The following is a 27477-nucleotide window of genomic DNA, read 5'->3' on the forward strand; positions in this document are numbered from 1 at the left end:
TTGCGATGATGATGAATGAAGCCAATTCTCCACCTCTCTCGCTGTGATTTTCCTCTGCGCCTGTATCTCTCTCTCGCGAGCACCGATGAAGAGATTAGAAAGACGATTATCCTCTCATCCTCTCTCTCACCGCCCTCAACGTATCTGAATTCTCTCTCTGATTGTCCTCTCCGCGTCTATCTCTCTCTTGCCGGGGCCGACGAAGAGACTAGAGAGATGATTATCCTCTCCTCCTCCTCTCTCTCACCGCCTCCTCCATCGGCAGATCTTATCTACGCTGCAACAGTAGCCGTCGGCAGATCTGATCTAATCTGATCTGTATTTGTGATGCACATATGGCACTATTAGTGCCATAAGTGCCAAAAAGGCCATTTTAAACACTTCCCCCTAGGGTTTAGATATTTCATTTAGGGTTTAGATTATTCATTTGGAGTTTAGATGTTCCATTTAAGGTTTAGATTATCCATTTAGGGTTTAAATGATGTTGTTGTTTCTGTATTTGTGCTGCACGTATGGCACTTATGGCACTATATGACACTATTAGGAAATTGGAATATTTAGCAAAATGGAGAAATTACACGTGCGTAAAGACTGCGGCCGAACCTCACACTCGCCAGAGCTGACGTTAATTCACCAGAGCTGACAATCACTCGCCACTGCCAGATTTGATAACACTCGCCAGAGTAGATTTCCATTGCCAGAGCTGACAACACTCGCCAGAGTAGATTTCAATCGGCAGAGCTTACAAGACCGACAGAGCTAGCAATCACTCACATACGTCTCCAGAGCTGGCAATCACGTGCAAGGTCGCCAGAGCTGACACTCGCAAGGTCGCCAGAGCTGGTAAAATCTTGGCACTTATGGCACTAATAGTGCCATAAGTGCCTAACACTACCCGGTCCGCCTCATTAAGGGTAAAAATGTCCGAAATTGTAAAATATGGCCAGAATTTAAGTTTTTTCAAAAAGTGGACATAAATTAATTTCCATGATTCATTTTGGCTATCTCAAAATTTTTCTCTAATAATATTGTCATGAATTGCTTTTTTCCATTCAACTGAAGGAAAAATTATACATCATGCAGAACATCTAAAAAGTGCGAAAAAGTAGTGAAAATATATGCTTTCTACCATTTTTCATCATAATCGGAGCTCTTCTCTTTTATTGTATATTTATCATGAGAAAATGTGGAAAAAATTTACGCTACTTTTTTGTGTCTCGTGTTACTTAGAGAGGAAAATATGAGAAAATAAAATCACATGATTACTCCACGGTTATATATAATGAATTGGAATGAAAATAAGGGAAAATGAGCTGCCCGAATCTTTTTTTATGTCGCCTGAGAAAGGAAAGATAATAAAAGAATATATTTTTCACTATTTTTCATCAAACATAGCACACACTACCTAATAAAATAAAGAAGCTCACTCGAATGAAACATGCACTCTAATTAAATATTAATTGTGACTAATAAATCACAATTGAGAAACATTTGCAGAAAACTATTGTGAAAAATACTTTCATATTAATTTTCTCGTGAAATTATTAGTTTTGGATGCTCATGGATACATCGATCGATTTTGTTGATGTTGGGAACTTAGTAAAATATCATTGTCCTAGTTTTGATGATACCAAAATCGTTAAGTTTTTTTTGTAATAGACTAGAACTTATTGAACTCAAGTGCTGGAGTTCTTTTTCTAGTTTAGCTAGTGTTCTGAAGACTGGAGACTAAAGACCGGAGGACTGAAGACTGAAGAACTCAACTGATGACGCATTTAAAGGCAAAGTCAAATACTGATGTTTGACTAAATGCGTTTCTCAACCGAAGGATCAGTTATGACTGATTCACTAATGCAGACCACGTGGATTTAGCGGACCGATACTAAAGTCAAGTATCACTTAAACTTCTTCCTCAGACTGAACCTCCAGAGTTAAAAGGAAGCAACGCACTCTCAAGTACAGCCGCATTAAATGCAGAGATTCAGAGGATCGTCCTTTCTCTGCAGAGCATTCCTTTTTGGTGATTACCTTTTCAGAGACGTTGTATCTCCTGTACCTGAGTAACCGTTTATCACTAAAAAAGGAACCTCGAAGATTGAAGCCTCAGCCAAGTTTGAATTTCTCTCCAACGGATGATTTATTGAAGACCATCTCCGCCAACGGATCTATTCAAGACCTCTCCTATAAATAGAGCTCGAGGAACACTTCAATCTTCACCGATTCAAATGCACAAGCTGAAACGCTGCCGAAATCGTCACTCAGCCAATCAAGCCATCCAAAAGTTTGAATCAAAGAAGAGAATCCCGAAGCCAAAATCAGTCTACTACTGATTACATATATTCACTTAGAACCTTAGGCAAATATTGTATATCCAAAGCCTAAGTAACTGATTACAGAGAGCCTGTTATCTTCGATCTAGTTGACAAGTTTTTGAACCTCATTTCAATTGTCCGAAAAGAGTGTTTGAGCCGAGAGGAGTTTAGACCAGTGTTCTGACTCCGTGAGATCTTAGCAGTCGCAGAGTAGGCATAGTTTTGTCTCAGCGAGCTAAGAGTGAGCGAGAAATTCAACCCAATGTGCTGGTACTGGAAATTTGATTTTCAGTTGTTAAGGTTTGTTGTGCACCCGTAAGCACAAGCCCAGAGTGTTTGTCAGTGTGATCAACTGACCGTGGACGTAGGAATTGGATTCTGAACCACGTAAAAATCCATTTTTCGTTTATCGCTTTCAGTTCTTACTTTCTTATCTGTGCAAAATCTTTTTGTTAACTGAAACTGATTAATTGCAAAGTCAAACTAAATTTTGACAACGTGTTGATTCACAAAGGCTATTTCAAAAGATAAGTTTTCCGCTGCCAGTGTTATTTGTCTGACTGATATATCATTGGATAGTTAGGAGGATTCTTAACACTCCTTTGTTTTACAAACCAGACTGAAGCCTAACGCATATCGGTTAAAGTCATGTACTTAACAGATATCTCTTTACTGAAGAGAGATTCAGTATCAGCCTACAACCCTTGTTCTAAAGTTTTTGCTTTAAAAATAGCCTATAAGTATATTTCCCCTCCCCCCATACACCTATTCCAGACCTTCCGGGACCTAACAGTTGACGTAATGTGTCAAAAATTATTCATATAATGTTTTGTATTTTAGTTGTGTAATTGTATATGGATGTTAGGCAATGAACATGATCTAATTTCGAGTTATTTTTCTTTAAATATTAAAATACATTAATTTTTTTTAAGTTATGATATTTTCTGAATAAGTACTCGCAAGTGTTGATTAATCATATTTCATATAAAGATGATACTTATCCAAAAAATAAACATACATCTTCTCATGAAAAGAACTAATCATGTAACGTCATTTTCTTCGCCATTAATGAATATACTCACACACTAGAATGTAGCACTAAAATTCTTTAATTCCTAGCCTGAATCAACATAGTAATAATATTAGATGTGTACGTGTGTCACATCTTCAATTATTTGAGGCTAACGTTTGGTTTGGATTAATTATAACTGGGTTGAATTTAATTTATGATATAAAATTTGGAGCTACTTTCAAAATTGGGTTAATTATATATAATATCATGAACCTTTTTCGAAATTCATTTTCCTCACGATCTTTAAAAATTTCATTTTTTATCAAATACTTTGACATTTGTTCAATTTTCCCACTATTTTTTTTTACCCTCAAATCGAAATCGACGTGGCGCTGATGTGGCTAGCCGACAATGGGCGAACATCGGCGCCAACATTAAAACACTCATTTCAGTTTAAACATTAAAACTCTCGTTTCAGCAGCGCCACCAATCGACGAACACCGGCGCCAACAATCGGCGCACTGGTTTGGAAGAGTGGAAACATGAAACAATCGGCGCCAACAATCAGCGAGCAATTGGCGCCACTGGTTTGGAAGACCTCGATACGAAGACTTCCACACTGGTCTGGAGATGAACCCTTCGACAGAGGTGGTGAAAAGGAAAGCAATCGTTTTTTTTCTAGCGCCAAAAGCAGTTTTTGATTTTATTTTGCCCGAAAAAATGAGAAATTAAAAGAAATTAAGGTTTTTTATTATGATTTAATATTATATGTGTAATTTAAAATTCATATATATTCTACGTCAGTGTTACGTGTAAAATTAAATCCACGTCACTGCTATGTCATTTTTTCGATTATCATAAAAAATCATGGAGAAATTGAACAAATGTCAAAGTATTTGATAAAAAATAGAATTTCTAAAGATCGCGAAAAAAATGAATTTCAGACAAAGTTCATGATATTATATGCAATTAACCCTTAAAATATAAACTTCTCTTTTCATAAAGTTTTAATTCTGGACGTGAAATATACAATAATTAAATCATAAATGAATGCACTTACATTTTTTTTTTACTTGAATGAATGCGCTTACATTAATTGAGATGAAAGAATGACATTAACCAAAATTCAGTCTTCGGTCAACAAAAGAATAATGTGTATATTTTGATGTATAACTAGGACTGTAAATGAGCCGAGTCAAGCCGAATATTAGCAGGCTCAAGCTCGATTCGTTAATATTCGAGCGTTCGAATTCGGCCCAAGCTTGATTTGAGTTTGAGTTCAACTCATGTGATATTCAATGATATCGAATTCGAACTTGAACTCAAGCTCGTTAGATGTTCGTATACAGGATGTTCGAACTCGAACTTGTTAAAAATTTAGGAAAAGTTGCTTAATTAATATATTACTCGAGCACGACTCATTTAAGGCTCGTGCACTAACTCGATTGAAAGTTCGTGAACAAGCTGGCAAACATGTTCGCAAACAATCGAATCCGAATATGTTTGCGAGCTCAACGAGCCGAGTGCTGTCAGGCTCGAGCTCGAATCGATAAAATTATCGAGCTCAAAATTAGGCTCGAGCTTCGATGATCTTTTTTCGAGCCGAATCTCGAATAGCTTGCGTGTAGCTCTGTTCATTTATAGTTTTATGTATAATATAGTGTATCTTAATTAGAATTCACTAATATTTAATTGTAATTTATTGATTTTAAACTAAAATTTATTCGTATAATTAGAATTTAATTAAGACGGGTGCACCGAAATTTCTCTTACATAAGATAAAATAAATTATGCTTCTAATATACTTTCTCCAAGAAACATGAGTCGTATTCTCTTTTAGGCCGTCTCACGAAACTTGTTATGTTTTCTTATATGGTAAATGTTTGCACTTTTTCACCTACTACACCTAACACACTAAATACTACTCCTTTCGTCCGTGGAAATGGTAACTTTATTAGCATATCGGGATGTCCCTGAAAATTGTGACATTTCCTTATTTAGAAATGACCCCACAAACTTTCTCTCTCACTATTTATAAAAAGTTGTGGGACCCAATCTCCACCCAAACACAACTACCATATTTTTTCTTAAAATCTGTGCTACTTTCATTGGGTCACAATTTTTAGTGACAGATGGAGTATTTTCTCAAATCCCGTGCCCAAAAGAAACTACTCGTGTTTCGCGGGACGGAGAAAGTATATGACTATGTATTACTACCTCAAGTCTCATAAAATGTATCATATTCTAAATGGCGCGAATTTTAATAAAATAGTTGAATATGTTGTGAGTGGAGTAAGGGTTCTACCTTATTATGAGTGGAAATCCAAAACTATAGACTGGACACATTCTATGTAGATGGACAAAAATAACAAATTAGATATATACATTTTATGAGGACGATGATACTATGTAAAACATACTTTCCATGTCCCGACTAACTTGAGATAAAACTTTTAGGCACGAGATTTAAAAAACTAATATGTGTTTAATATTTTAAGTGTGGTAAATAATAAAGTGAAAAAAATGATTAGAGTTGTATTGTATGAAAAAGTATGATAGGTAATAAAGTGAAAAAAATGATTAAAGTGTTCGTACAAGGAAATATATCAAGTTGGTTGGGATGACTAAAAAATGAATAAAAATCAAGTTAATTGAGACAGAGTGAGTATCATGTTTTATATTTCCTCTGTCCCGCTTAATTATCTTGGCAAATTTGCTTTGGGCACGGAGATTAAGAATAAATGATTAAAAGTGTAAAGTGGGTAAGGATAATTTATTTTAGGGTTAAATAGCAAAAACAACATCAAGGTTGACCCGCATTTTACAACAACATCCCCAACGAATCGTAAGTGGCATGGAACACCTTATCATAATATTTTTTAAAATTTTCCGTCCACGCTAATGATGTCCGTTTACTGACCATTAAATATATATATATATATATATATATATATTAAATTTTAATAAAAATGGGCCGACTTACAGTTTTAGCACACACACACTAAAACACATTTACTCAGCCACACACACACGCACGCACTGTCTCTCTCGGCACTCTGTCATCGTCGTCGATGGTGGCGCAGCCCGACGGGGTGCTAACTATCTCTCTCCTCTCCCTCACATATCTTCTCTGATCTCTCTCTCACCTCTCCCGATCTCTCTCTCTCTCTCTCTTAACCCCTCTCTCTCTCTCGCTCGATAAACAGGCGGCCGCCACCACGCCGTCTGCCACTCCTTCCCCGACGAAACTGCCGGAGGCACCATCGCCGCCGCCTTGTCAGGTACGCCCTAACCCCTTTCCTTCTGTTTTCTTCATTCTCCATCTTTCTTTTTCTTATTTTAAAATCTGAAAATCTTCATTTTTCTTTTTTCGAATTGGCTGAACGGAGTGGACGGCGTCTTCGCCTCCGCCGTGCCAATCGACGACGACGAGGATGAGCCACCGCGGCTCTGCCGCTGATGCCGCTTGTCTGCTCCAGGTATAACCCTAGTTCTCTTTTCCCTTTTTAATCCTGTAAATTATATATATATATATATATATATATATATACACACACACACACACACACATATATACAATCATAACTCTCTCCTCCCTCTTTCTTTGATTCTCTAGAAGATCGGAGACAAACGGCAGGTCTATCGCCGCCGCTCCGTCGCCGGCGACGAACCACCGCGGCTGCCGTCATCTTGACCCCGTTACTCGCACACAAAATAGAACAGGGGTCTCAGCGCCGACCCAGTCAACAATATAGAAAGTGGGGCCCGTTTTAATTTAAAATTAAAAAAAAATAGTTAACGAACAGCAAACGGACGTCATTAGCGTGGACGAATTTTTTTTAAAAATATTACGATAAGGTGTTCCATGCCACTTACGAGATTCGTTGGGAATGTTATTGCAAAATGCGGGTCAACCTTGAGGTTGTTTTTGCTATTTAACCCTTTATTTTATGTATGTAGAGATGGTAAAGATCATATACTATTTTAAAAAAATGCCATTATAAATGAAACAAACTAAAAAGAAAATGTGCCAAAATATACCAGACGAAAGGAGTAGTTTATAGTTATACTAGTACACTAGGAACGAGATGAAATACTTAATCGCCATATATGTAAAACTGGTTATGGAAAAATATTGTACTATAAAGAATTCGATTTAGATGGTGACAATTAACAAGATTCGTAGCATTCAATGAAATTATCATCATGCGTTCGTTTCACTTCACTGCTGAAGTGATCTACAAAAAATAGGTAGTAACAAATATGATCATTTATAACATCTGACTTAGTAGGTCTGACAATGTTCGAAAGGGGCAACTTTATGCGTTGTCAAACGAAACCATAAACAATGGGGGTCCGGAATTATTATTATTTATTTATTTATTTATTTATTTTAGGATAAATTTTCGATTTTATCCTATCGTATTAGCGTTTTAACAAAGATGTCCCAACCTAAAGATAAGTGCATACAAGTACCCATCGTTTCATAGTTTAGTTATTTTTGTCCCAAAAAAAAATTTCGACACCGGAGTGCTGGCTTGGAATGCCGGAATTCCACGTCACAATTCTTACGTGGCAAACTTTGTTGATGTGGCATTTATTTTTTTATTTTGCCCCATCGTATTATAATTTTAACAAAAATTCCCAACGTATTATAGTTTTAACAAAAATGTCCCATCATATTCAGTTAGGGGTGTGCAAACCCAACTCGGACTCGCCGAACCCGCCCGGACTGACGGGTTTGGTCCGGACCGGACCGGACCACTGTATGTGTTCGGGTCGGGTTGGGCCCATTTTCTAGGACCGAATATTTTCCGGGTCGGTCCGAGTCGAAACCCGGTCGAACCCGCCGAACCCAAAATCGACCCGGTCTCTTATAAATTTAATATTTATAATAAATATTATTGGATTTGTGCTGTGCTTTATTGATTGAACTGCTGGCTTCAAGCTGTCCATTTACTTATACAAAGTTACAATTGCATGAATTTTAATGACTTCTAAATTCTGTAGATTGCAAAAGAAAACATTGTTTTAGCTTAAGAAAAACCATCTTGGATTTAGTTTGGAACATAAAAACTGTGAAAATTGTAAACCACATTTTTTCACGCAATTAAATCTATTAATGGTCATTTTTTCTTGTTTTGAGGAGAATGGGAAAAAAAAATGTCGAAGCTTTCAATATTTTCACAGTTATGTTTTGGTTTTCAAAGAATTATTACCTGCTGCTTCTTTTAGAAATTAAGCGAATTGAATTGATTGTGGGTGAATCTGGAATTTGTAGGTGATAAATAGGTACAAAAACAGAAAAAAAAAGTAGGTTATCATCGGGTCTGACCCGGACCAAACCGGACCCGTTGCTCGGGTTTGGTCCGGTCCCGGGTCGGCCCGCACGAATGTTTCGGTCCGGATCGGTCTATTTTTTTGAAATTTTCGGGTCTGCAAATCCGACGGGTCGGTCCGGGTCCGACCCGCTGCACACCCCTATATTCAATTTCCTCATCTCAATTTAGAAAACCTGTTATTTTTCTTGTTTATCATTTAGCAACAAACATACAACTTGAGATGCAATTGTTTCAAAATTTTCCATCAAAACATTTCAAGTGTCTAAACATAATTACATCAAAATGGCTAAAATTGAGTCTGACAACACTCCATTCTTCCTTTATATTGAAATAGTCTAATTGACGCCAAAACACAAAACAAAATAAGAGTTTAAGGTGGTGTGAGGTTTTCAACTTTACTCTCTTGCATTCCCCATGTGCTCCTTTCTCTGTCCTTCATGTTATTTGGAGGTCTTACAGCTGCTGCGGCCCCATCATATCCACTAACAAAATGTACACGACGTGTACCAGGATCCTAAAAAGCATGTATATGTAAGTGAGTACAACATAATAGAGGCTTCATTAGAGAAATTTAAATGAAGGACAGAGAAGGGAACACACGGGGAATGCAAGTAAGTCAAGTTGAAAATCCCACACCACCTTAAACTCTTATTTTATTTTGTGTTTTGACATCAATTACACTATTTCAATATAAAGGAAGAAGGAAGTATTGTCAGACTCAATTTTAGCCATTTTGATGTAATTATGTTTAGACACTTGAAATGTTTTGATGGAAAATTTTGAAACAATTGCATCTCAAGTTGTATGTTTGTCACTAAATGATAAACAAGAAAAATATCAGATTTTTTAAATTGAGATGAGGAAATTGAATACGATGGGACATTTTTGTTAAAATTATAATACGTTGGGACATTTTTATTAAAATTATATACAATAGGATAAAATAAAAAAATTAAATAAAAAAATAAATGCCACATCAGCAAAGTTTGCCACATAAGAATTGTGACGTGGAATTCCGACATTCCACGTCAGCATTCCGGTGCCGAAATTTTTTTCTGGGACAAAAATGACTAAACCCTGAAACGATGGGTACTTGTAAGAGGTATAAGAGGTATATATAATCAAATAAGATTGAACTCAAGACCTCTCATAAATGAGAGTCTTTGAGTGCCTCAACTTTGTCACGTGAATTATGCGTCATTGGCATTATTATTATTATTATTATTATTATTATTATTATTATTATTATTATTATTATTATTATTATTATTATTATTATTATTATTATTATATCTCAATCTTTACAATTTGTATTAATTTAATCAGAGCTCTTCCCACTTGAATTGGGGGCATTTGCGCCGGATGATGACATGTTATTTTTCATATCTACTAGGGATGGTAAAACCATTTTGGTTATTTGAATATACCCGAATTGATATCATACTTGTCGGTTATTCTGGTTATCGCCGCATCGCACAGTTTGAGTTCGGGTATCGAATTTATAACACACGCATTGACAGTTATCGGGTATATCTGATCGATTATCGGTATACCCGAAAAATGAAATATTTTTTATTTATATAATACTCATTTCATTCCATTAGTAATGTCTCATTAGCAAAAAAAAAAAAAGTGTAGCTATTGTATAAAGTGAGTTGGTGTATAAAGTAAGTTGGTGGAAGATATTTAAAAATAAGTTTAAGTGAGTTGATGTATAAAGTGAGTTGGGCCAGCATTAATAATATTTTAAATAATTAATTTTTTACTAAAAAAAGGTATGAGACGTCCCAATATAGTAACTAGGACATTATTAATAACTTTAAAAACTAAAATTGAAACTAAACTAAGGAAGAACTCTGAACTCCTAGGCCCAACCCTAAATTTCACTCCCAGCCGCACGCTCCGTTCTTCGGCAGCCCTCGTTGCTCCTCCACCCGACGTCGACGTGCCTCGCCTCGCCGATGTCGCGCCTTCCCCCACTTTGACAAGAGCCAGCGCCCGACCTCGCCGCATCGTGCCTCCGATTAGTGTGGCACACTATTTGCATCCGATTCGAGGATAAACGACATTACTGGTTTGAAGAATCATTCAACTTCATGTTTGAAAAGGCATGAAGCATCACTTAGTCAAACAACCCTCAACCTGCAACTTGGAACTGATGGAACAGGGCAGTTGACAAGTTGGAGTTTCGATCAAGATGGTATTAGGATGAAATTATGTGAGATGATCATCCTCGACGAACTTTCATTTAGATTTGTCGAGCGAGAAGGATTCAAGAGATTTATACAATGCGAGTGTCTTATGTTCAAGATCCCGGGCAAATAAACAATAAAGGTTGATTGTATGAAGTTACTTTTAGAGAAGAAGGTAGTCTAGAAGTCATTTTTCAAACAAAAGGCGTTAGACGAATGTCACAACCGATTGTTAGACAAGAATCAATAACACCAATTTATGTTACCTAATTCTGATTGCTCCCTATTATCCAAAAATGCATTAGACGATCAAGCGCGAACCAATGAAGGTTGAGGACCTTGAGGTATATATTCAGAAAAACTAGTAGAGTTATGCAAAGAAATGGATGTTGAGGCCATCAATCTTTGGGTTGTTATTCAAGAAAGAGATGAGTGGGCTAATTCTTGCTTTATGTATAAAAAATACTCCCTTCGTCCCAATACTAACGTCCCAATTTTTTTTGGGACGTTCCATTTATAATGTCTCAATCCAAAAAAAATAAATAATTTACTTTATTTACTATCTACATTTTCTTAATTTCCGCGCCCCAGTTTTTGGGACGTTATTATTGAGAGACAGAGGAGTATCTCAAAAGTTACATGTCATCTCTTGCAACAAAATCGACAATGGTGTTTTATTTCATAGTTCATGGTGTTACAACACAATTTATATTAATAATGTCGTCGCCATAAACGTTGAGCATCCAACATGTCCATTTTATTGCATAAAAGGCTTATTTTCTGGTTGCATGTGCAGAGACCATTTGTCAGCTCCCAAATAGTGGTGAAGGAAATACCCAAGGTGCTCTAAAGGGTAAATTGGGAGCCAAGCCTCTACTGGGTGAAATACAATTGTTACTTTGATTGATTACATGTTACATCATAGTAGTTCTTAAATTCTTACATCAAATCTCACTAACTGATAAGTAACATATTTTTACAACATAGTCAAAGTGAGAAATACATCAGGGCAAGAACAAGTGGGAACTGGGAAGGCAATGAATGCCAGCAGCTGCAACACCTACAAGAATGGTGATGTAAAATTGGGTAATGGTCACTTGCTGCTCAAAGTGTAGTCACCTTTCTTAATACTCCCTTTGTTTCAATCCAATAGGTCTTGGACGTCTCATTTCAATAGATCACTTTCTAAAATGAAAAGTAAAAAATACATAACAAATAACTTCACATAACTCATTATTTACATATATCATTGTGACTCACGCATAATTATACTATCTCTTTTCATTTAAACAAAAAATTCTCTCTACTTTTTTGTCAAATATTTCATCCAAAAAAAATTATTTTCTTTCTCCAATTTTATTATAAACTATCCGTTTCTTAACATCAGTGCCCATGCCTTGTCGCTGATTGAATTAAAACGGAGGGAGTAGCTCTTTTCTTCCAAGGAAAAAAAAGAAAGAAGAGGAAGCCCTCCCTCTAGTGTTTTAAGTGAGATGCTAGTTCCTTTCTTTTCCTTTTGATAATTTCGAAATAAGAGACGAGAATAGATCATTTGTATTATGGAATTGAGTTTCTTGATTGATGAGATGAGATTCAAACATATTAAACTGATCGTGTACCACATGAATTACACATGAATAAATCTATGAAATTCATGAAAAAACAAATGTAACACATGAACAACCACATCCACATTAATTGAATGCAATTGTTCATGTGTTACATTTCATCGATTTTATTGATTTATTCATGTATATTTCTCACGAAAGATATCATTCTCATTATATCTATATATGTAGACATCCAAAAAGAGCGACCTGCGCATGCAAAATCACAATAGAGGCGAAAGAATTACCTTGATTTTACATATATATATATATATATAAATATATATATATATATATATATATATATATTCTGATACAGCCTAAAAGCAAGCACGAATCCATGTACACTGTAAATGTTTAATGCCGGAAGCTTTATACATCTTCACATGGTGGGGGCTTTCAGTTCCACAGACACATAGAGACAGAGTAATGCTCTGTCTGTACAGATTCCTGAATTATCAAAAAGAATATGCAAAGAGTAATAAATGACAAAAGGCTAAGATCACGCGGGTTGATCAAATTTTCAGAATTCTCTGACTGTTTCTGAAAAGTTTTTTCTCAACAAGTTCAGAACAAAGATTCTCAGTGGATAATCGTAGGAGGGATATTGGATTCATTCACTCATTGCATAAACATCATTTCGAGAAAGGTTATATTCTAGCTTAAGCCCCAGAACGCAGAATATGGTGGAGAGTTAGTTACCTGATGAGTGTGTAACGATGTCTGAAACTCTTAGTTGTCGCTGGGAATGTTGTCTGAAACTGCTTGTTCTCGGATGGAAGATGTCAAACCGCACTCGAGTCTTATTGCTGACATGAGCTCGGGAGATACGAGTGGGCGAGCCTTTACCTCTCCACGCACTTGATCAGGTTCAGGTTCTATTCCTGATCCCCAGCCTCTGTAGAGTATCACTTTGCTAGGTTCATGAGAAACGAGAATGGCACCCGTTGCTTGCTGGAAGGTTAAGGCAAGGAGAGAAGCTGCTCAGTTCACAATCTCAATCAAATAATGAACTCGTTAAATCCCAACATACAGATACAGACCTCGAGATTGTATATCACCTCCCGCGCTGATGTCCCCTTGGCTCTGCCTTTGATACTCACTATGGCGAGAGGATGCTTTTGGAAGTGCTCCTTTATCGATTTAGCAACTCCGGCAATGACATTACTCTTGCCTGACATAACATTGGTAAACTAGGCATAAACAAGTTTCTTAGCACAGGCTACTTTTGTCTAATAATAAGAGTAGAATATTAAAGTAGAAAAGAAGCTGAAATCATGGTCTAGAACTTTCGATTTCTGGTTCAAGAAATTTTTTACATGCGAACCAGCTAAAGTAATTGATGCCACTTCGGTGGTCTCTTGCTATCTCTCCCTCGAATAATAATAAAATCAAGCAAAAGCTGAACTTCAGTTCATGCAAGCAGCAAACTGAAAGCCACATCACTAAACCAACAGAGACGTGACTAATGGTCTTAGTGTTCTGTTAGATTTTCGTAAGGCGATACACATGGCCATTTGAAGCTTTAGTTCTCACATAGCAGAATAATTAGAACCCTTCCATACAATGATCATACAAACTAATTTCTAGAGAATAGTTACACAAGCACAATATAGTTGAACAGATGAACAGCATGGAGAAAAATGAGAGTATAAGGATTACCAACAGCGAGCAATGGTGCTCGTTTTATCTTTAGGGCCTGCTTCCTTAGAAGAAGCCTCTCTTTGTTTGAAAGCTGGAGAGCCCTAGAAGGCACCGATGGTGGCCTCTGAGGAATGGTTTTCTGAACTGTGGTTCTGAGTTCAGCATTCCGGTTACTGCTGGTGTTATATCTCCCACCTTGACCATGAGACGGAACATAATTGGTGGTTGAAGTGCGTGTTCTATCTTGTGGCTAAAATTGTCACAGCATGCATCAAATTAGAAATTGTGTAGAAAACATTCACTCATAAAAACATGAAAACAAAAAAATAGAGATGCAGTGTCTTTAGAATTTACCCTTCCAACATTTCCAATTTGCTGCTTTATGTTTGCAAAACCTCTGTTTCCCTTAGGTGATGATTTATGACGAAGCTCTGGCTCTACCTTTTCGAACAAATAATTATTTTTCGCTGCAGGCCCTACAGAGTCATCTCCTGGTAAGTTTGGTCGACTAAACTCCAAAGTCTCGTTTGTCGAGTGCACGGAATCCTCTGGTGCTGTAAAAGTTGCATCATTTCCACCGGTTTCTCTAGCCTTAAGAAAAAAGGAAAGGATATTAGGAGTGAGTTTGGTGAAGTATGTTTTATTCAAGAGAAGGGAAACTAAAGTCTGGATCCTATGGGTTAAGAAGTAAACGATCAATGCAATGAAGGTATGAAATTAAACATATGGTGAAGGGAGTATCCTTATGTCTAACCCACTGTATCATGAGTATCAACTAATAGATCATTATAAACCAGATATAGTTGGTTTTCATTTGCCAATCACTCTTACAGGCACGCCCATAATTTACGTGACCAGCATGACATTGTAGTATTTCAACCGCAGTTAACTCAATTTTACCTCATCAGCAGGATCTTCAAAGAAAGACTGGCTATCACTGTCAGAGTCTCTCTCTGAGAAATTGTCATCGTCCGAGCAAGATTCATTATTCTCCTGGTCAACCTGATGACGGTAATATAAAAATAAGACTAAATAGGGTAATTAATAAAATAAATGAAACGCAAGCAGCTGAAAACTCAAAACATAACTTACAGCTCCAGGTTTCAAATCTTTCATCAACTGCATATCAGTTATATCTACATCTTTGTCCTGGCACATACAGCTTTTAAATAACTATCATATTCAATAGATTAATTCATAAGAGAAATAAGTAGATATGGAGGAAATATACCATTTTGAGCTTCAAGGCATCAATATGCCTGTTGAGCTTCAGAACATGTAGTTTCAAGGACTGCATAAGACAGATATGAAGAGTAAGACCATAGCAAAGATTACTTGCTTGAGCTTTCAAGAAAAGACAAGGGAAGATAGAAGAGCAGAAATGAGGAAAGAGATCAAATAGGACAGAACAACAAACAATTTGACATAGGATTTTGAAAAGCATCTAAACACCCGCATATGACATGAAAAACAATTAAAGAATAGTCTAAAACTACTCTATATGTGCACCAAGATTATGAATTGAGCGCTAAGGCTAGTTTTCATGAGATTAGAGAAACACACTTGTAGCATATTGATAGAGTAAAGGTGGAGATGACGCTAACAATATAATTTACTGAACGAGAGGAACTCCTCCACAACGGAGGCCTACAGCAAACACGCTGTTTACAAACTTAATCCCAGCATAAACCCTACTGCTACGATACTCACTATAAATAATAGAAAAGGAAACCCTAACTTACTAAGCCCATGCAACATACTGGACGGGCTTAAGGACTCATAATAATTATTGACCCAAACATAATAAATGACTTAACAAGATAAGAAGAAATAAAGATAAACTTAATCAGCCAAGGTCTATCACATATTCTATATTTCCTTCGTCAAAGCACGAGGTTTATCAGATCTCTCTATTATTACATGGCATCAATTTGGTCCCATTAACACAAAGAATCTCTTCTCCATACTGGTACTCGACTCGAACTTGGGAGTACAGAAAAATATTGCAGAAATAAACATATGATAAAACATACGAAAAGCAATAGCATATTCTTGATATCCTCGAAAATGAGGGAAACATATCTTAGTCTTGCACTAGATAAATTTCCAGCATACCTCATACCCTTATTCTCTGTATTTGTACTCGACTCAATCAGACTCACAAAAAGAAAAGAACCACATCTGAGCTTGCGTCTTATTTAGGCATATGCAGACCATACCTGACGGCGTTGTGCCTCTAATGAACGTTTCATTGCTTCTCTTTTGCTCAGAAGTGACCGAGGCCTCAACGAAGCAGGGCGTTTATAGTTTTTTCCACGATATACGATGATGGCATAACCTTTACTGACTGGCTCAACAGCTACTAATATTCCACCACTTTCAGCTTCTAATATACGAGCTACTTCATGAATCTCTTCAATGCTCCTTTTGCCAATACATACCTTAACCAGTTCCCTGTATTTCCAGTGCAGATGCATGTTCTCTACTGTTCCATCAAATACTCCTCTCCTGCCTGAAATATAAAGAGAAACAATTACAAGCTAATATAAACTCATATTTAGAATTGGTTAATATACGACATTGTTCCCTTAAAAGGTTCCTTCACTGTAAATACTCACCCAATAGTAGGAAAGGTTTCATCCTCAAACCCACTTTTCTGAGCATATACCTTTCTTCTTCAGTTATACCCTCTTTGTCTAATGGAGGTGGTTGAAGAGTCTGTTCTTCGTCGAGCTCAGCTAAAAGCTTTTCCGCCCGGGCTTTTTTTTCTAAGGCCTGCAATCAATCAAAAGCCAACATTACACAACCAACCGAAAGATACCAAAAGATTTAGGTGACTACTTGTGCCGATCAATGCCTACCATGGACAACTTGGTGCTTGTTCTCTCCATAGCTGCCTCTGCAGATCTCGCCTTCCTCATTTCAATGCGTTCCTGAAATTTTCGGTCGTTTTCTTCGTCTTGCTCAGCTTCAACAGCATGTTCGTTAACTGTACTTTCACATCCTTGTTCATTCCCAATTGATAAGTTGCCTACCCTGGCTTTTGAGAGATCGAATTCATGTTTCCTACGTTCTTCAATGGCTGAAGACACTGCAGCTGGCAAGAAATCCTTTCCTCTGTAGAGAACAATGAATTCTCTATCTCTTGAAAGTAAGCTTCCCCCAGTCCACCACTGCAAGAGTTTATATTGAAGTGCATGATGTCTATGACAAGTTTTAAACAATACCAAGAGTGAAAAAAGATCACGGTCTCGCCACATGAGTTCTGAACACCAGCAAGGCTGAAGACTTGCAATGGAAGATATGAATTTAAAATCTACTATTATGATGGGCATGTATAGAAGCGATTAGACAGTAACACAAACCTTTATTTCTTCAGCCATCAGTTCACTATTCGTATTCTGAACTCCTCTCTTGATGGCAATTTTTGCAATTTCACATTTCTCCCAGAGTTTAAGAATGGCAGCAGCTAAACCTTGAAGTTTCCTATTTCTCCCTGAGGAACAAACCATCAAACAAGTTGCGATGCAGCTAGAAAGGAAAACTAAAATACCAGTGTCACTTGACTTATAATTCTTAGCGCACGTTTGGTTGGGTGTTTTTAGAGGTTGGAAAGGGAATCAATTAAGTGAATCAATTACTTGTTGTTTGATTTGGGTAATGAGTTAACCATTACCCTTACTTGAGGGTAACCCAATCACCCAATTTGTTACCCCTCAAAATAGAGGGGAAACAAAAGAAAGGAAATCCCTTACTAATGATTCTTTTTCATTGTTAAACCAAACACTCAATAAAAGTAATAGTTATTGTTACCATTCCACTCTTTTATTTGATTCCATTCCCTTTCCATTCCTCTACTTGAACCAAACGAGCACTTAGTACCAAAGAGTTATGAATAACTACCTACACCTGCTAAGTTTCATGGCATGTATAATCAAGTAATCGAATTTTAGGTCAAATGTGATTAAAACCAACCATCATCAGCTATATAATAATAGGGAAAAAAACAAGAACATCTGACCTAATACAAACTGGCATGATAAAGGCGGATCAAGTGCCTATGATGTCATTGTAATGTGATAGTGTAAGTGTAACTCAGCGGAAGTAAAAAGATGACTAACCCAAAGCAAAATGGATAGGCAAAGGCCGGCCAAGTCTACGTAATGTAGTCATTTCATCATTTGTCAACTTAGGTTTAACTCCATATGGAAGTAGACGGAAAGGTCTCCTGTAACCAGGTATAACTGCGGGCAAAAGATCAGCATCAACAGGCAAAGGATCACAACCCCACCAATCACTGAACCGTGGACCAAGTCCTTCTAGCAATGCATCAGCTTCCTCAGTAATCTGTGCTTCCCCAGAGAGTTGGAACCGGACTCTATTTGGCAAACCCACACCCTGTATTAGGGGTGGATGGGAGATTTGTGCATCAGAGTTCAGACCAGAAGAATCCAGAGCATTAGTGACTGGTGACTGTATACCCCTTGTACTGAGTATTCTTTGATCCTTGTCTATTTCAGGAGATTCTTCAGTGGAAGAGTCATTTGACAATCTATCAGCTACAAAGTATGGATATTTGTAATCAGTTCCTCTGAACAAGATTATATTACTCCCAGACCGCCAAACAACCAGACCTCCAGTTTTTTTCTGAAAAATAATACCATTTTATTTGGATCAAATAAACATATTAGAGTGAGATTACCAAAATGGACAAAACTACCAAATGAATAATTTCCATACAGGGGCAAGCATTCTTCGTAACAAGAAAGTTCAATATTAATAATCTAAATGTCACATCGGACCTGAATTATGAAACTTCAAATAACCAGATAAATTTTAGAAAAGCTTGGAACTTGAAAAAGAAGGGGAAAAGAAAAGGTTAATGTCTTTACTGAACAATACAAGATTAAAGGCAATCAATTTTTTAAGCCACAGTACTTTGATACTGTGGAAAGAAACTATCTGCACTCATTTGAACTATATCAGTCTCTAGAACATTAAATCTCCCCTGTTCAGTTGCACCAACAGCTCAGTCATCCCTGCTTACCCACATGATAAGTTATTCATGCTCAAATGATGTTCAAATTATTTTCAGATTAATGCTGATTGTTAGATTCCCTGACAGCCAGTTGGAAAAGTCTAAAATTAATACTTGAATATTTCAATTTTCCAGTTTAGGATGGAGATCACAAAGTTTTTGTTAAATCTCAACCACGTTAACTTGTACTTGGCCCCTAATGCCTCAGTTCTCCTTAGAAAGGACTGCAAATGATACAACGTCCTAGAGAATAAGATGTAGAATTCAAAAACGGCATTGGTGATCAATGGATAGCAGAAAAAGTAACTATAGACAATCTGAAAGCATCATCGAAGCACCGAAAATTAACAAAGAACTTGTTTTGTTCACGTGACATGATATTTGTCTACCCAAGTCCCAAAAGTTGACCTAACAACTAAAAAGCACCACATATATGAGGAAACCTCAGTCTTAACTGAATGTTGACCCTTTGAGAATTGAATACCGCCCATACGATCGTAAGCAAAAAATGTTACATATTAAATGTCCCCTAGCCAGGAAGTGGAAACTATTAACAACACATATATCAGCTACCACTGATGGTGAACACAGAAAAGATGTTCCATATCCTATAGATAGCCATAATAAAAGAGGCCCGTAGACTCGCGACGACAGCAAATACATCCCATATAAAGAAACTCCCAACTAATGCAATGAAACAAACAAGAAAATAATCAAGTTACAAACATTAATTAATAGCAATCCCCATTTACAAACAGTGCATATTATTTGGACTTAAACCTCCTACTCAAATTAAAACATCCTGAATAAATTGCCACATCTCATCTTCATATTCATCTTGTCTTTTGTTAACCATTGCCATTGCTTGCTTGCAACAGTAAATCATCTAAAAGCTACTTATTTCTAAAGCATTCAATTGGATACACACTCAAATTCCAACAACTAAGCATACAGTGTGACCTCCTCAAGTTTCAAGCAAATAAAAATCTACACGTATCCAAACCTCCAATAATTCATGAGTCCTCTTCATGTTGAGCCTGCATATATCCTCGCACGTGATCTTCACCACCTCGGTGCGCCTCCATCGTTCATGAATCCCGTTCACAATCCCTTCCGTAATCCCAGCTTTCCCTACCTTCAACTTCTTCCTCAACGCAATCCCAATGCTCCTCAGCCTCCTCAGCTCCGGCGCCGGCAAAGTAAGCTCCGCCAAACTCGGTGCACTCTCCCTCTTTTCCTCCCTACGTTTTGTAACCCTCTCTCTCTCCTTCTCCAAAACCCCGCGTCTCAGCTCATGAAACCTCTGTATCGCACTCCCCGCCCCGGGCTCAGGAACCGGATTCTCGGGCGTGCTCCAGCTCGGGTCGAGGGTATGCCCGACCCGATACTTCGGCAGACGCGCCGGCAACGGGACGAAAATTGCTCCCGGAGAATTTGCGCCGGAAATCGAGGGCTCCTCTGAAGCATCGCTGCTACTTTCTTCAACGTAGCCAAGGCTTCGGAGCTTCTCGGCTATTCGCTGAATGGCGGACTGCGGGAGAGTTTGAGCGTCAGCCACCACGCGGCCGGCGCAAACAGAGACTCGCCGGCGGAAGGGTTTGAGCGGGAAATTTGAGTAACTACAAATTGGAAATTGGAGCGCGGGTTTTAAGAGGGTTTTAGAGGGGAGAAAGGAAAAATGGCGATTGCAATTGCAAAGAGGAACCTCCATTTTTCAGTTAGCTTCTCCCTCCCTCATCACAATTTTATGTGATAAATTCCATATCAGTTAACGGCTTTTTTCTCTTGTTGTTTTACATTTTAGTCCTCTAAGTTTTCACCACTTCTCAGAAAACCATAAAATTTGTGAAATTTCTTTCATACACCCATGTTAGTTTTTTTATTTATCTTTTTGGTTTCACGGTCACTCACTTGTTACTCCTTCTATGTGTTGTTCAACTGTTGATATTGAATTTAGCCCAAGATTACTTGAGATTGAGTTAAATCGAGATTAATTTTATCATAAGGTAAGCCAAGACTATTCATATGTGGCATTGTCCCAAAATTGAATATCAGGTCGTTTCCACCAAATCGAATAAGATATCATAAAATTAATCTAATGTAATCCTTCAAACCAAATGGACAACTAGGTGACTCGAATCATCGACTTACTAAATGGATGAAAAACAACTTACCAATTGAGCTATATTTAATCGTCTATTCTCATTTTGTGTTAATATCTAATTCTCAATTCAAAATTTATCTATTTAAAACCAGAAGCATAAACTAGTTATCAATTCATTAACGGATCATTTTAGAAAAGAGAAAATTCCCAAGAGATAATAAGATCATAAATATATTTGTTAAAGAAAAGAGAAAATTTGAAGTTTAAATCTCATTATTCTTTCATTATGAGTTATCAAGAACATGCCACTAGTCGATTTAGGGGTGCTGAAGGAGCTTCAGCACCCGAAACCAAAAAATTAACCATATTAGATAGTACTCCCTCCGTCCCCAAAAATTGTGGTTTTATTAATATATTTAGACATCCTTGAAAATTGTGGTCTTCCCTTATTTGGAAATGACCCCAAAAACTTTTGCTCTCACTATTTATAAAAATATGTGAGATCCAAACACAACTATCACTTTTTTTCTTAAAACTCGTGTCATCTTTTTTGGTCCACAATTTTTGGAGGCGAAGGTAATACAGATGTATTAACGATCACGTTAAAGAGAACGTGAAACTCCTTCTACCCTTGCGATCATGCAAGAACAACCGACTCAAGTATAATTTTCTGCATAACCTAGCTAAAAGGGAACCTTAGCCTTTTATATACGAAGGCTTAGGGAACAAGAAACATAAGCTACTGTAATGGGCCTTAACAAATAAGCTAATGTAATGGACTTTAACAGATTGGGCCTATTAAATAAACAAGGATAGCTATTCATTATAACGAGTGGGCCTGCGAATATCTCGATGCGGGCGTCGCACAACAAGGCTCGGCTCCGGATCGACTTGTACCTCAACTTCTACTTCGCCAACCTCAATATCTCTCGGTGTGGGCATGGTCGGCAGTGTCGATGGTCATATCAACTCTCCCCTCGTCAAAAACCACCTTGTCCTCAAGGTGAAAATTCGGAAAAGAAGCCCGGAAGGAATCTAGCGGCTCCCAAGTAGTAGCATCAGGAGGAAGGCCCTACCATTGAACGAGAACTTAAGCTTCGTGATTACCACGACGAAGGATAGTGCGAGAGGAAACGATAACCAACGGCACCTAAGATGGAAATCCAACAGAATCAATTAGCACTGGATGAAGGGGGTCGTGGAAAACCCAACAAAAGGCTTGAGTAGAGAAACGTGGAAGACAGGAAGAATACGACAGCCTGTAGGAAGCTCAAGACGGTAGGCGAGTGTACCAATCTTCTCGAGGATAGGATTGGGCCCAAAAGACTGTTTGGCCAATTTCGGGGAAGGACGACGAGCAACAGAAACTTGACGGTAGTGTTGAAGTCAAACCCACACAAGATCACCAACAGAAAAAGAGATGTCTCGACGATGCTTGTTAGCTTGTAGCTGCATGCGATGTTGTGCTGATGAAAGAGCAGATTTCAAATCAGAGGGCAATTGGTCGCGTTCCAACAGCAAAGCATCAAGGGCATCAACCGCAGTCGAGCTAGGAATGTAACGGGGAATGGTGGTAGGGAGGCGGCCATACATAGCTTGAAAAATGGGACATATTGATACTAGAATGGTAGTAATGAAATTCTGCCCAACCTAGAAACTACGGCCACCGCTCCGGACGATCCGACGTCATAGCCTGCAAGTATTGCTTCAAACATCGATTAACAACCTCAGATTGGTTGTCCGTCTGAGGATGATAAGCAGAGCTGTGTTTGAGTGAAGTTCCGCTGAGCTTGAATAGTTCGGCCCAAAATCGGCTGAGGAAGACCGGGTCTCGGTCAGAAATGATGGATGAAGGAAAACCATGTAGTCGAACCACCATATCGGTAAACAAATGGGCTACCTTCGAGGCGGTGAAACCATTCGGCAATGGCCCAAAATGAGCAGCTTTAGTAAGGCGATCGACTACCACAAGAATAACAGAGAACCCACGAGAAAGCGAAAGATGTGTAATAAAGTCCGTATTAAGGTCACTCCACAATAAAGCAGGGAGCGACAGCGGCTAAAGAAGGCCACCAGGAGCAACAGTGAGGTTCTTTACTTGTTGACAAGTAGCGCAAGCGCGAATGAAATCCTCAACATCTCGGCGCATATTTTGCCAATAAAATAAAGGGATTATGGCCAAAAAATACACGAACTTTGATAAAAGTTGTAATTTTCACCTGAACTTTCAATTCAGCAAAAATATACATGAACTTATATTTTTGTTGCAATGTTCACCCGAGTTTGACTTTCGGCGAAATGAGAGCTTAGTTGGCAATCGGAGATTCCTACGTGGCGCAGACGTTCGGTATCTAAAACGACGTAGTTTTGAATTAAATGAACAATGAACAAAAAATACACGAACTATGATAAAAGTTGCAATTTTCACTTGAACTTATACTTTAGTTGCAAATTTCACCTAAAGTTATATTTTGCGATTTTCTCCTAAATTTTTACATTAAGCCAAAAAATACATATCACAAAATTAGGGTTATCGTTTTTTGTTTTCATTTTTTATTCATGCCTAATAATAATTGCAATTCAAACTTAAATAGAAATTAAATGACAAAAATTGGCTTAAAATATGTTTCATTACTGCTCATTACCACAAAAGGTCACAAATGCTTGCAACTACACAATTCACATCCAACGAAAAAGAAGAGTTGTAAACTTCATTGGTGATTTGTAATGATTCGAATTCAAGTTCACTAAAAAGGCTACTTCACAAAAAATGACTTCATTTCTGATTTATACTTTCTTGTGTTGCTACTTCTTCAATGATTGAACTCACGGTCGTTCTTGTTCTTGAAGGTGGTGCACCACGATTAACATGAGCTACCTTCTTTTGACCATAGTTCTGCAATATAAAATCAGGAATCAAACTTTAAAATCAGACTGAGAACGCCTAAATATATCAAATAAATCAATCTAAATCTACCTCTAATATGTAACAACAAGTTCAATATGCCTCTAATATGTAACAACAATTTCAATCTACCTCTAATATGTATCAACAAGTTCAATAGAGAAAATGGAGTGGACGAATTAACTTCTAGTTCCACCCCCAAGATGTAACAGCAAGTTAAACTATTGAAATGTAAGCTGGCATGCATCAGTGTAATTCTAAAGAAAACATTTCAAAGAAACTCACAACATATCAGTAATGCAACTAGGCTAACATAAAAATCACAGTACGAGAAAAGGAAAGTAATAATACAATAAAATGTTATACTCATTTTGCAAGATACATAGGCTACTTACATGAAAGTATGCGTTTCCAGTGCCTTCATTGATATAAATTCCAGCTCCTTTCTTTGCAAAGTTTTTTTCCCTTGCAACGATGCTTTGTGTCGAAGTTTGATGCACTTTAACAGCCTTGTCTTTCCCTTATTCTTGAACTGTTGATGTAGCTTGTTGCTTTTTTGGCCTTCCTCTTTTTCCCTAAGTAATTCCAAAGTGGAAGAATGTATTGTTATGGAGCAAAATCAGTTTCTCCATAGTAAAATCAGAAAGTATTAGCCATACCTTCTCTTTAGGTAATGCAATAACTTTTTCAGATTTGCAACCTCTTGAATTATGGCCTGGTTGTTTGCAATTTTGGCATGTCATGACATGTCCATGCCTTTTCAACCTCTTTGGATTTTTCGGATCTTTCTCGTCATGATTCTTTTTCCTGTTCTTTTTAGGCGTTCCAGGCATTCTCTTGACAACAGGTGGCTTAATGATTGAACCCTCAACCTCAGGCCACAATTTTTCTCCATTGATTGGTTCCAAACCAAAATAGTAAGCAAGCAAATACCTCTCAACATTATAATATTCACTCACATAATTGGCAGGATCTTCATTTAGGTATTGTATGGCACATATTCCATGTATACATGGAATACCAGTAAGATCCCACAACCTACAAGTGCATGACTTGCTGCCTATTGTCACTACAAACTTCTCAGTTTCAAAATGAACCTCAAATTTTTCTCTTAAGGCAGGATATGGGATACAATTTCTACTAACATATCTTATCTTCTCAAATTTTTTTCTAATCATGGGACATAATCTATCTTACACACCAGAGATGTCATGCAACTTCTTTACTTGCCTAACCATCAAAGCACTCCTAATTTCATCACACATATGAATGACATGCATGCCTCTAGCATTTAGGATGTAACCATTAAATATCTCAGAGATGTTATTGTCAATCATGTCACTGCAAGCATCATATGAGAGAAAATGCTTACCGAATTTCTGCACATCTCTTTCAATGAAGTCTTGGTTTGCACGTACTTACACTCTCCTTCTTCATCTCCTCAAGCACTAGTTCATAGTCTTCTACTGCAGTGCATCTCACAGCCCTCCAAAAAATATTTTCGAGTGTAGCCCATTTGTTCTATTTCTTCCAATTCATGTAGACATGCCTTGCACAATTTCTGTGCTCTGCTCTCGGGGCTATGTTACCCACTTACACTCTCCTTCATTGTCCTATGACAAGAGTAGTCTTCCCCATATGTTTTTATCAAGAAAGACTTATCAGCTACAACGACACTCGCATTGTTGGGAACTTAATGAAATATCTTAATCCTAGTTTTCATGATACCAAAATCAATAGGTTTCACTTGTAATAGACTAGAACTGTTCGAACTCAAGTGTTAGAGTTCTTTTTCTAGTTTAGTTGTTGTTCTGAAGACTGAAGCTGGAGGACTGAAGACTGAAGTTGCCGACTAATGTGACGATTAAGGCAAATTCAAATACTGATATTTGACTAACCAGTCCAAGAATCAGTTACGACTGATTACTTAATGCGAGCCACGTGGATTCAAAAAACTGATACTAAAGTCAAGTATTAGTTTAACATTCTTCCTCGGACTGAACCTCTAAAGTTTAAAGGAAGCCACACACTCCAGAAGTACAGTCACATTAAATGCAGAGATCTCAGGATCGTCCTTTCTCTGCAGAGGCCCTTCCTTTCTGGTGATTACCTTTACAGAGATGTCATATCTCATGCTCTTTAATAGCCGTTCTCACCAAACAAAGGAACCTCGAGGTTGAAGCCTCAGCCCAAGTTCAAATTACTCTCTAACGGAAGAATTCTTGAAGACCATTTCAGCCAACAGATCTTATCATGACATCTCCTATAAATAGAGCTCGATGATCACTTCAATCTTCACCAATTCAACTACATAAGCTGAAACGCTGCCGAATTTGTTACTCAGCATTCAAAGCCATTCCAAAGTTTGAATCGAAGAAGAGAATCACAAAGCCAAAAATCAGTCATTGCTGATTACATATATTCTCTTAGAACTTAGGCAAATATTGTATATCCAAAGCCTAGGTATAACTGATTACAGAGAACCTGTTCTTTCTAATCTAGTTGGCAAGTTTTTGAATATCTTTTCAATCGACCGAATCGAGAGTTTAAGTTGTAAGGAGTTCAGACCAATGCTTTGTCTCCGAAGAGATCTTAGTGCCCAATGTGCGCTAAGAGTGAGAAATCCAAACAGGTGTGTTGGTACTGAAGATAGGATCTTCAGTTGTCCAAGTTTGTTGTGCACCCATAAGCACACGCCCAGGTTTGTTGTGCGCCCGTAAGCACATGCCCAGTGAAGTTGTTAGTCTGATCAATTGACCGTGGATGTAGGAAGTGTTTTTCGAACCACGTAAAAAATTTTGTGTTGTTTACAGCTTTCAATTTTTACCTTCTTACTTATGTACTAACCTTCTCCAACTGAAAACTGATTAACTGCAAAGAGAAACTTAATTTCTGACAATGTGATTAATCTCACAGGCTATTTCGGAATAAAAGTTTTCCGTTGCGTGTGTTTTTAGTCTAACTGATTAATCTTCGGATAGTCAGTAAGATTCATAACATCTCTCTGTTCAACAAACTTGACTGAAGTTTTACGTGTATCAGTTAAAGTCTTTGACTTAACTGATAACTCATTACAGAAGAGTATTCAGTATCAGTCGCCAACCTTGTTTTGCTAAAACTCCTTTAACTGAAAAAGGTTGTGTCAGTTTGTGTTTCAAGTTTCATTTTCAAAAATAGCCTATAGGTGCATTTCTCCTAGGGCTGAGCAAAACCAAACCGGAACCGCCGAACCGAACCGAACCGAACCAAACCGGGCGGTTTGGTTCGATTTATGTAGAGAAAACGGTTCGGTTTGGTTTGAAATATTTTAAACTGCCAGAA

The 27477-nt window shown here is 37.5% G+C and overlaps 1 protein-coding gene across 1 annotated transcript; it reads right to left on the minus strand.

Annotated features, from left to right (window-relative positions):
• Positions 1-12695: 12695 nt before the first annotated feature.
• Positions 12696-20901, minus strand: LOC130989376 (CRM-domain containing factor CFM2, chloroplastic). Its single transcript, XM_057913337.1, has 14 exons — positions 20151-20901; positions 18231-18756; positions 17475-17605; positions 16971-17282; positions 16728-16884; positions 16329-16621; positions 15341-15400; positions 15202-15258; positions 15010-15111; positions 14464-14700; positions 14128-14359; positions 13509-13639; positions 13168-13419; positions 12696-12915 (listed from the first exon to the last, which is right to left on the minus strand). The coding sequence occupies exons 1-13, from the start codon at positions 20856-20858 to the stop codon at positions 13198-13200; spliced, it is 3168 nt and encodes a 1055-aa protein (XP_057769320.1). The 5' UTR covers positions 20859-20901; the 3' UTR covers positions 12696-12915; positions 13168-13197.
• Positions 20902-27477: the final 6576 nt, after the last annotated feature.

The sequence above is a fragment of the Salvia miltiorrhiza genome, chromosome 6 (assembly GCF_028751815.1).
Source record: "Salvia miltiorrhiza cultivar Shanhuang (shh) chromosome 6, IMPLAD_Smil_shh, whole genome shotgun sequence".
Taxonomy (NCBI): domain Eukaryota; kingdom Viridiplantae; phylum Streptophyta; class Magnoliopsida; order Lamiales; family Lamiaceae; genus Salvia; species Salvia miltiorrhiza.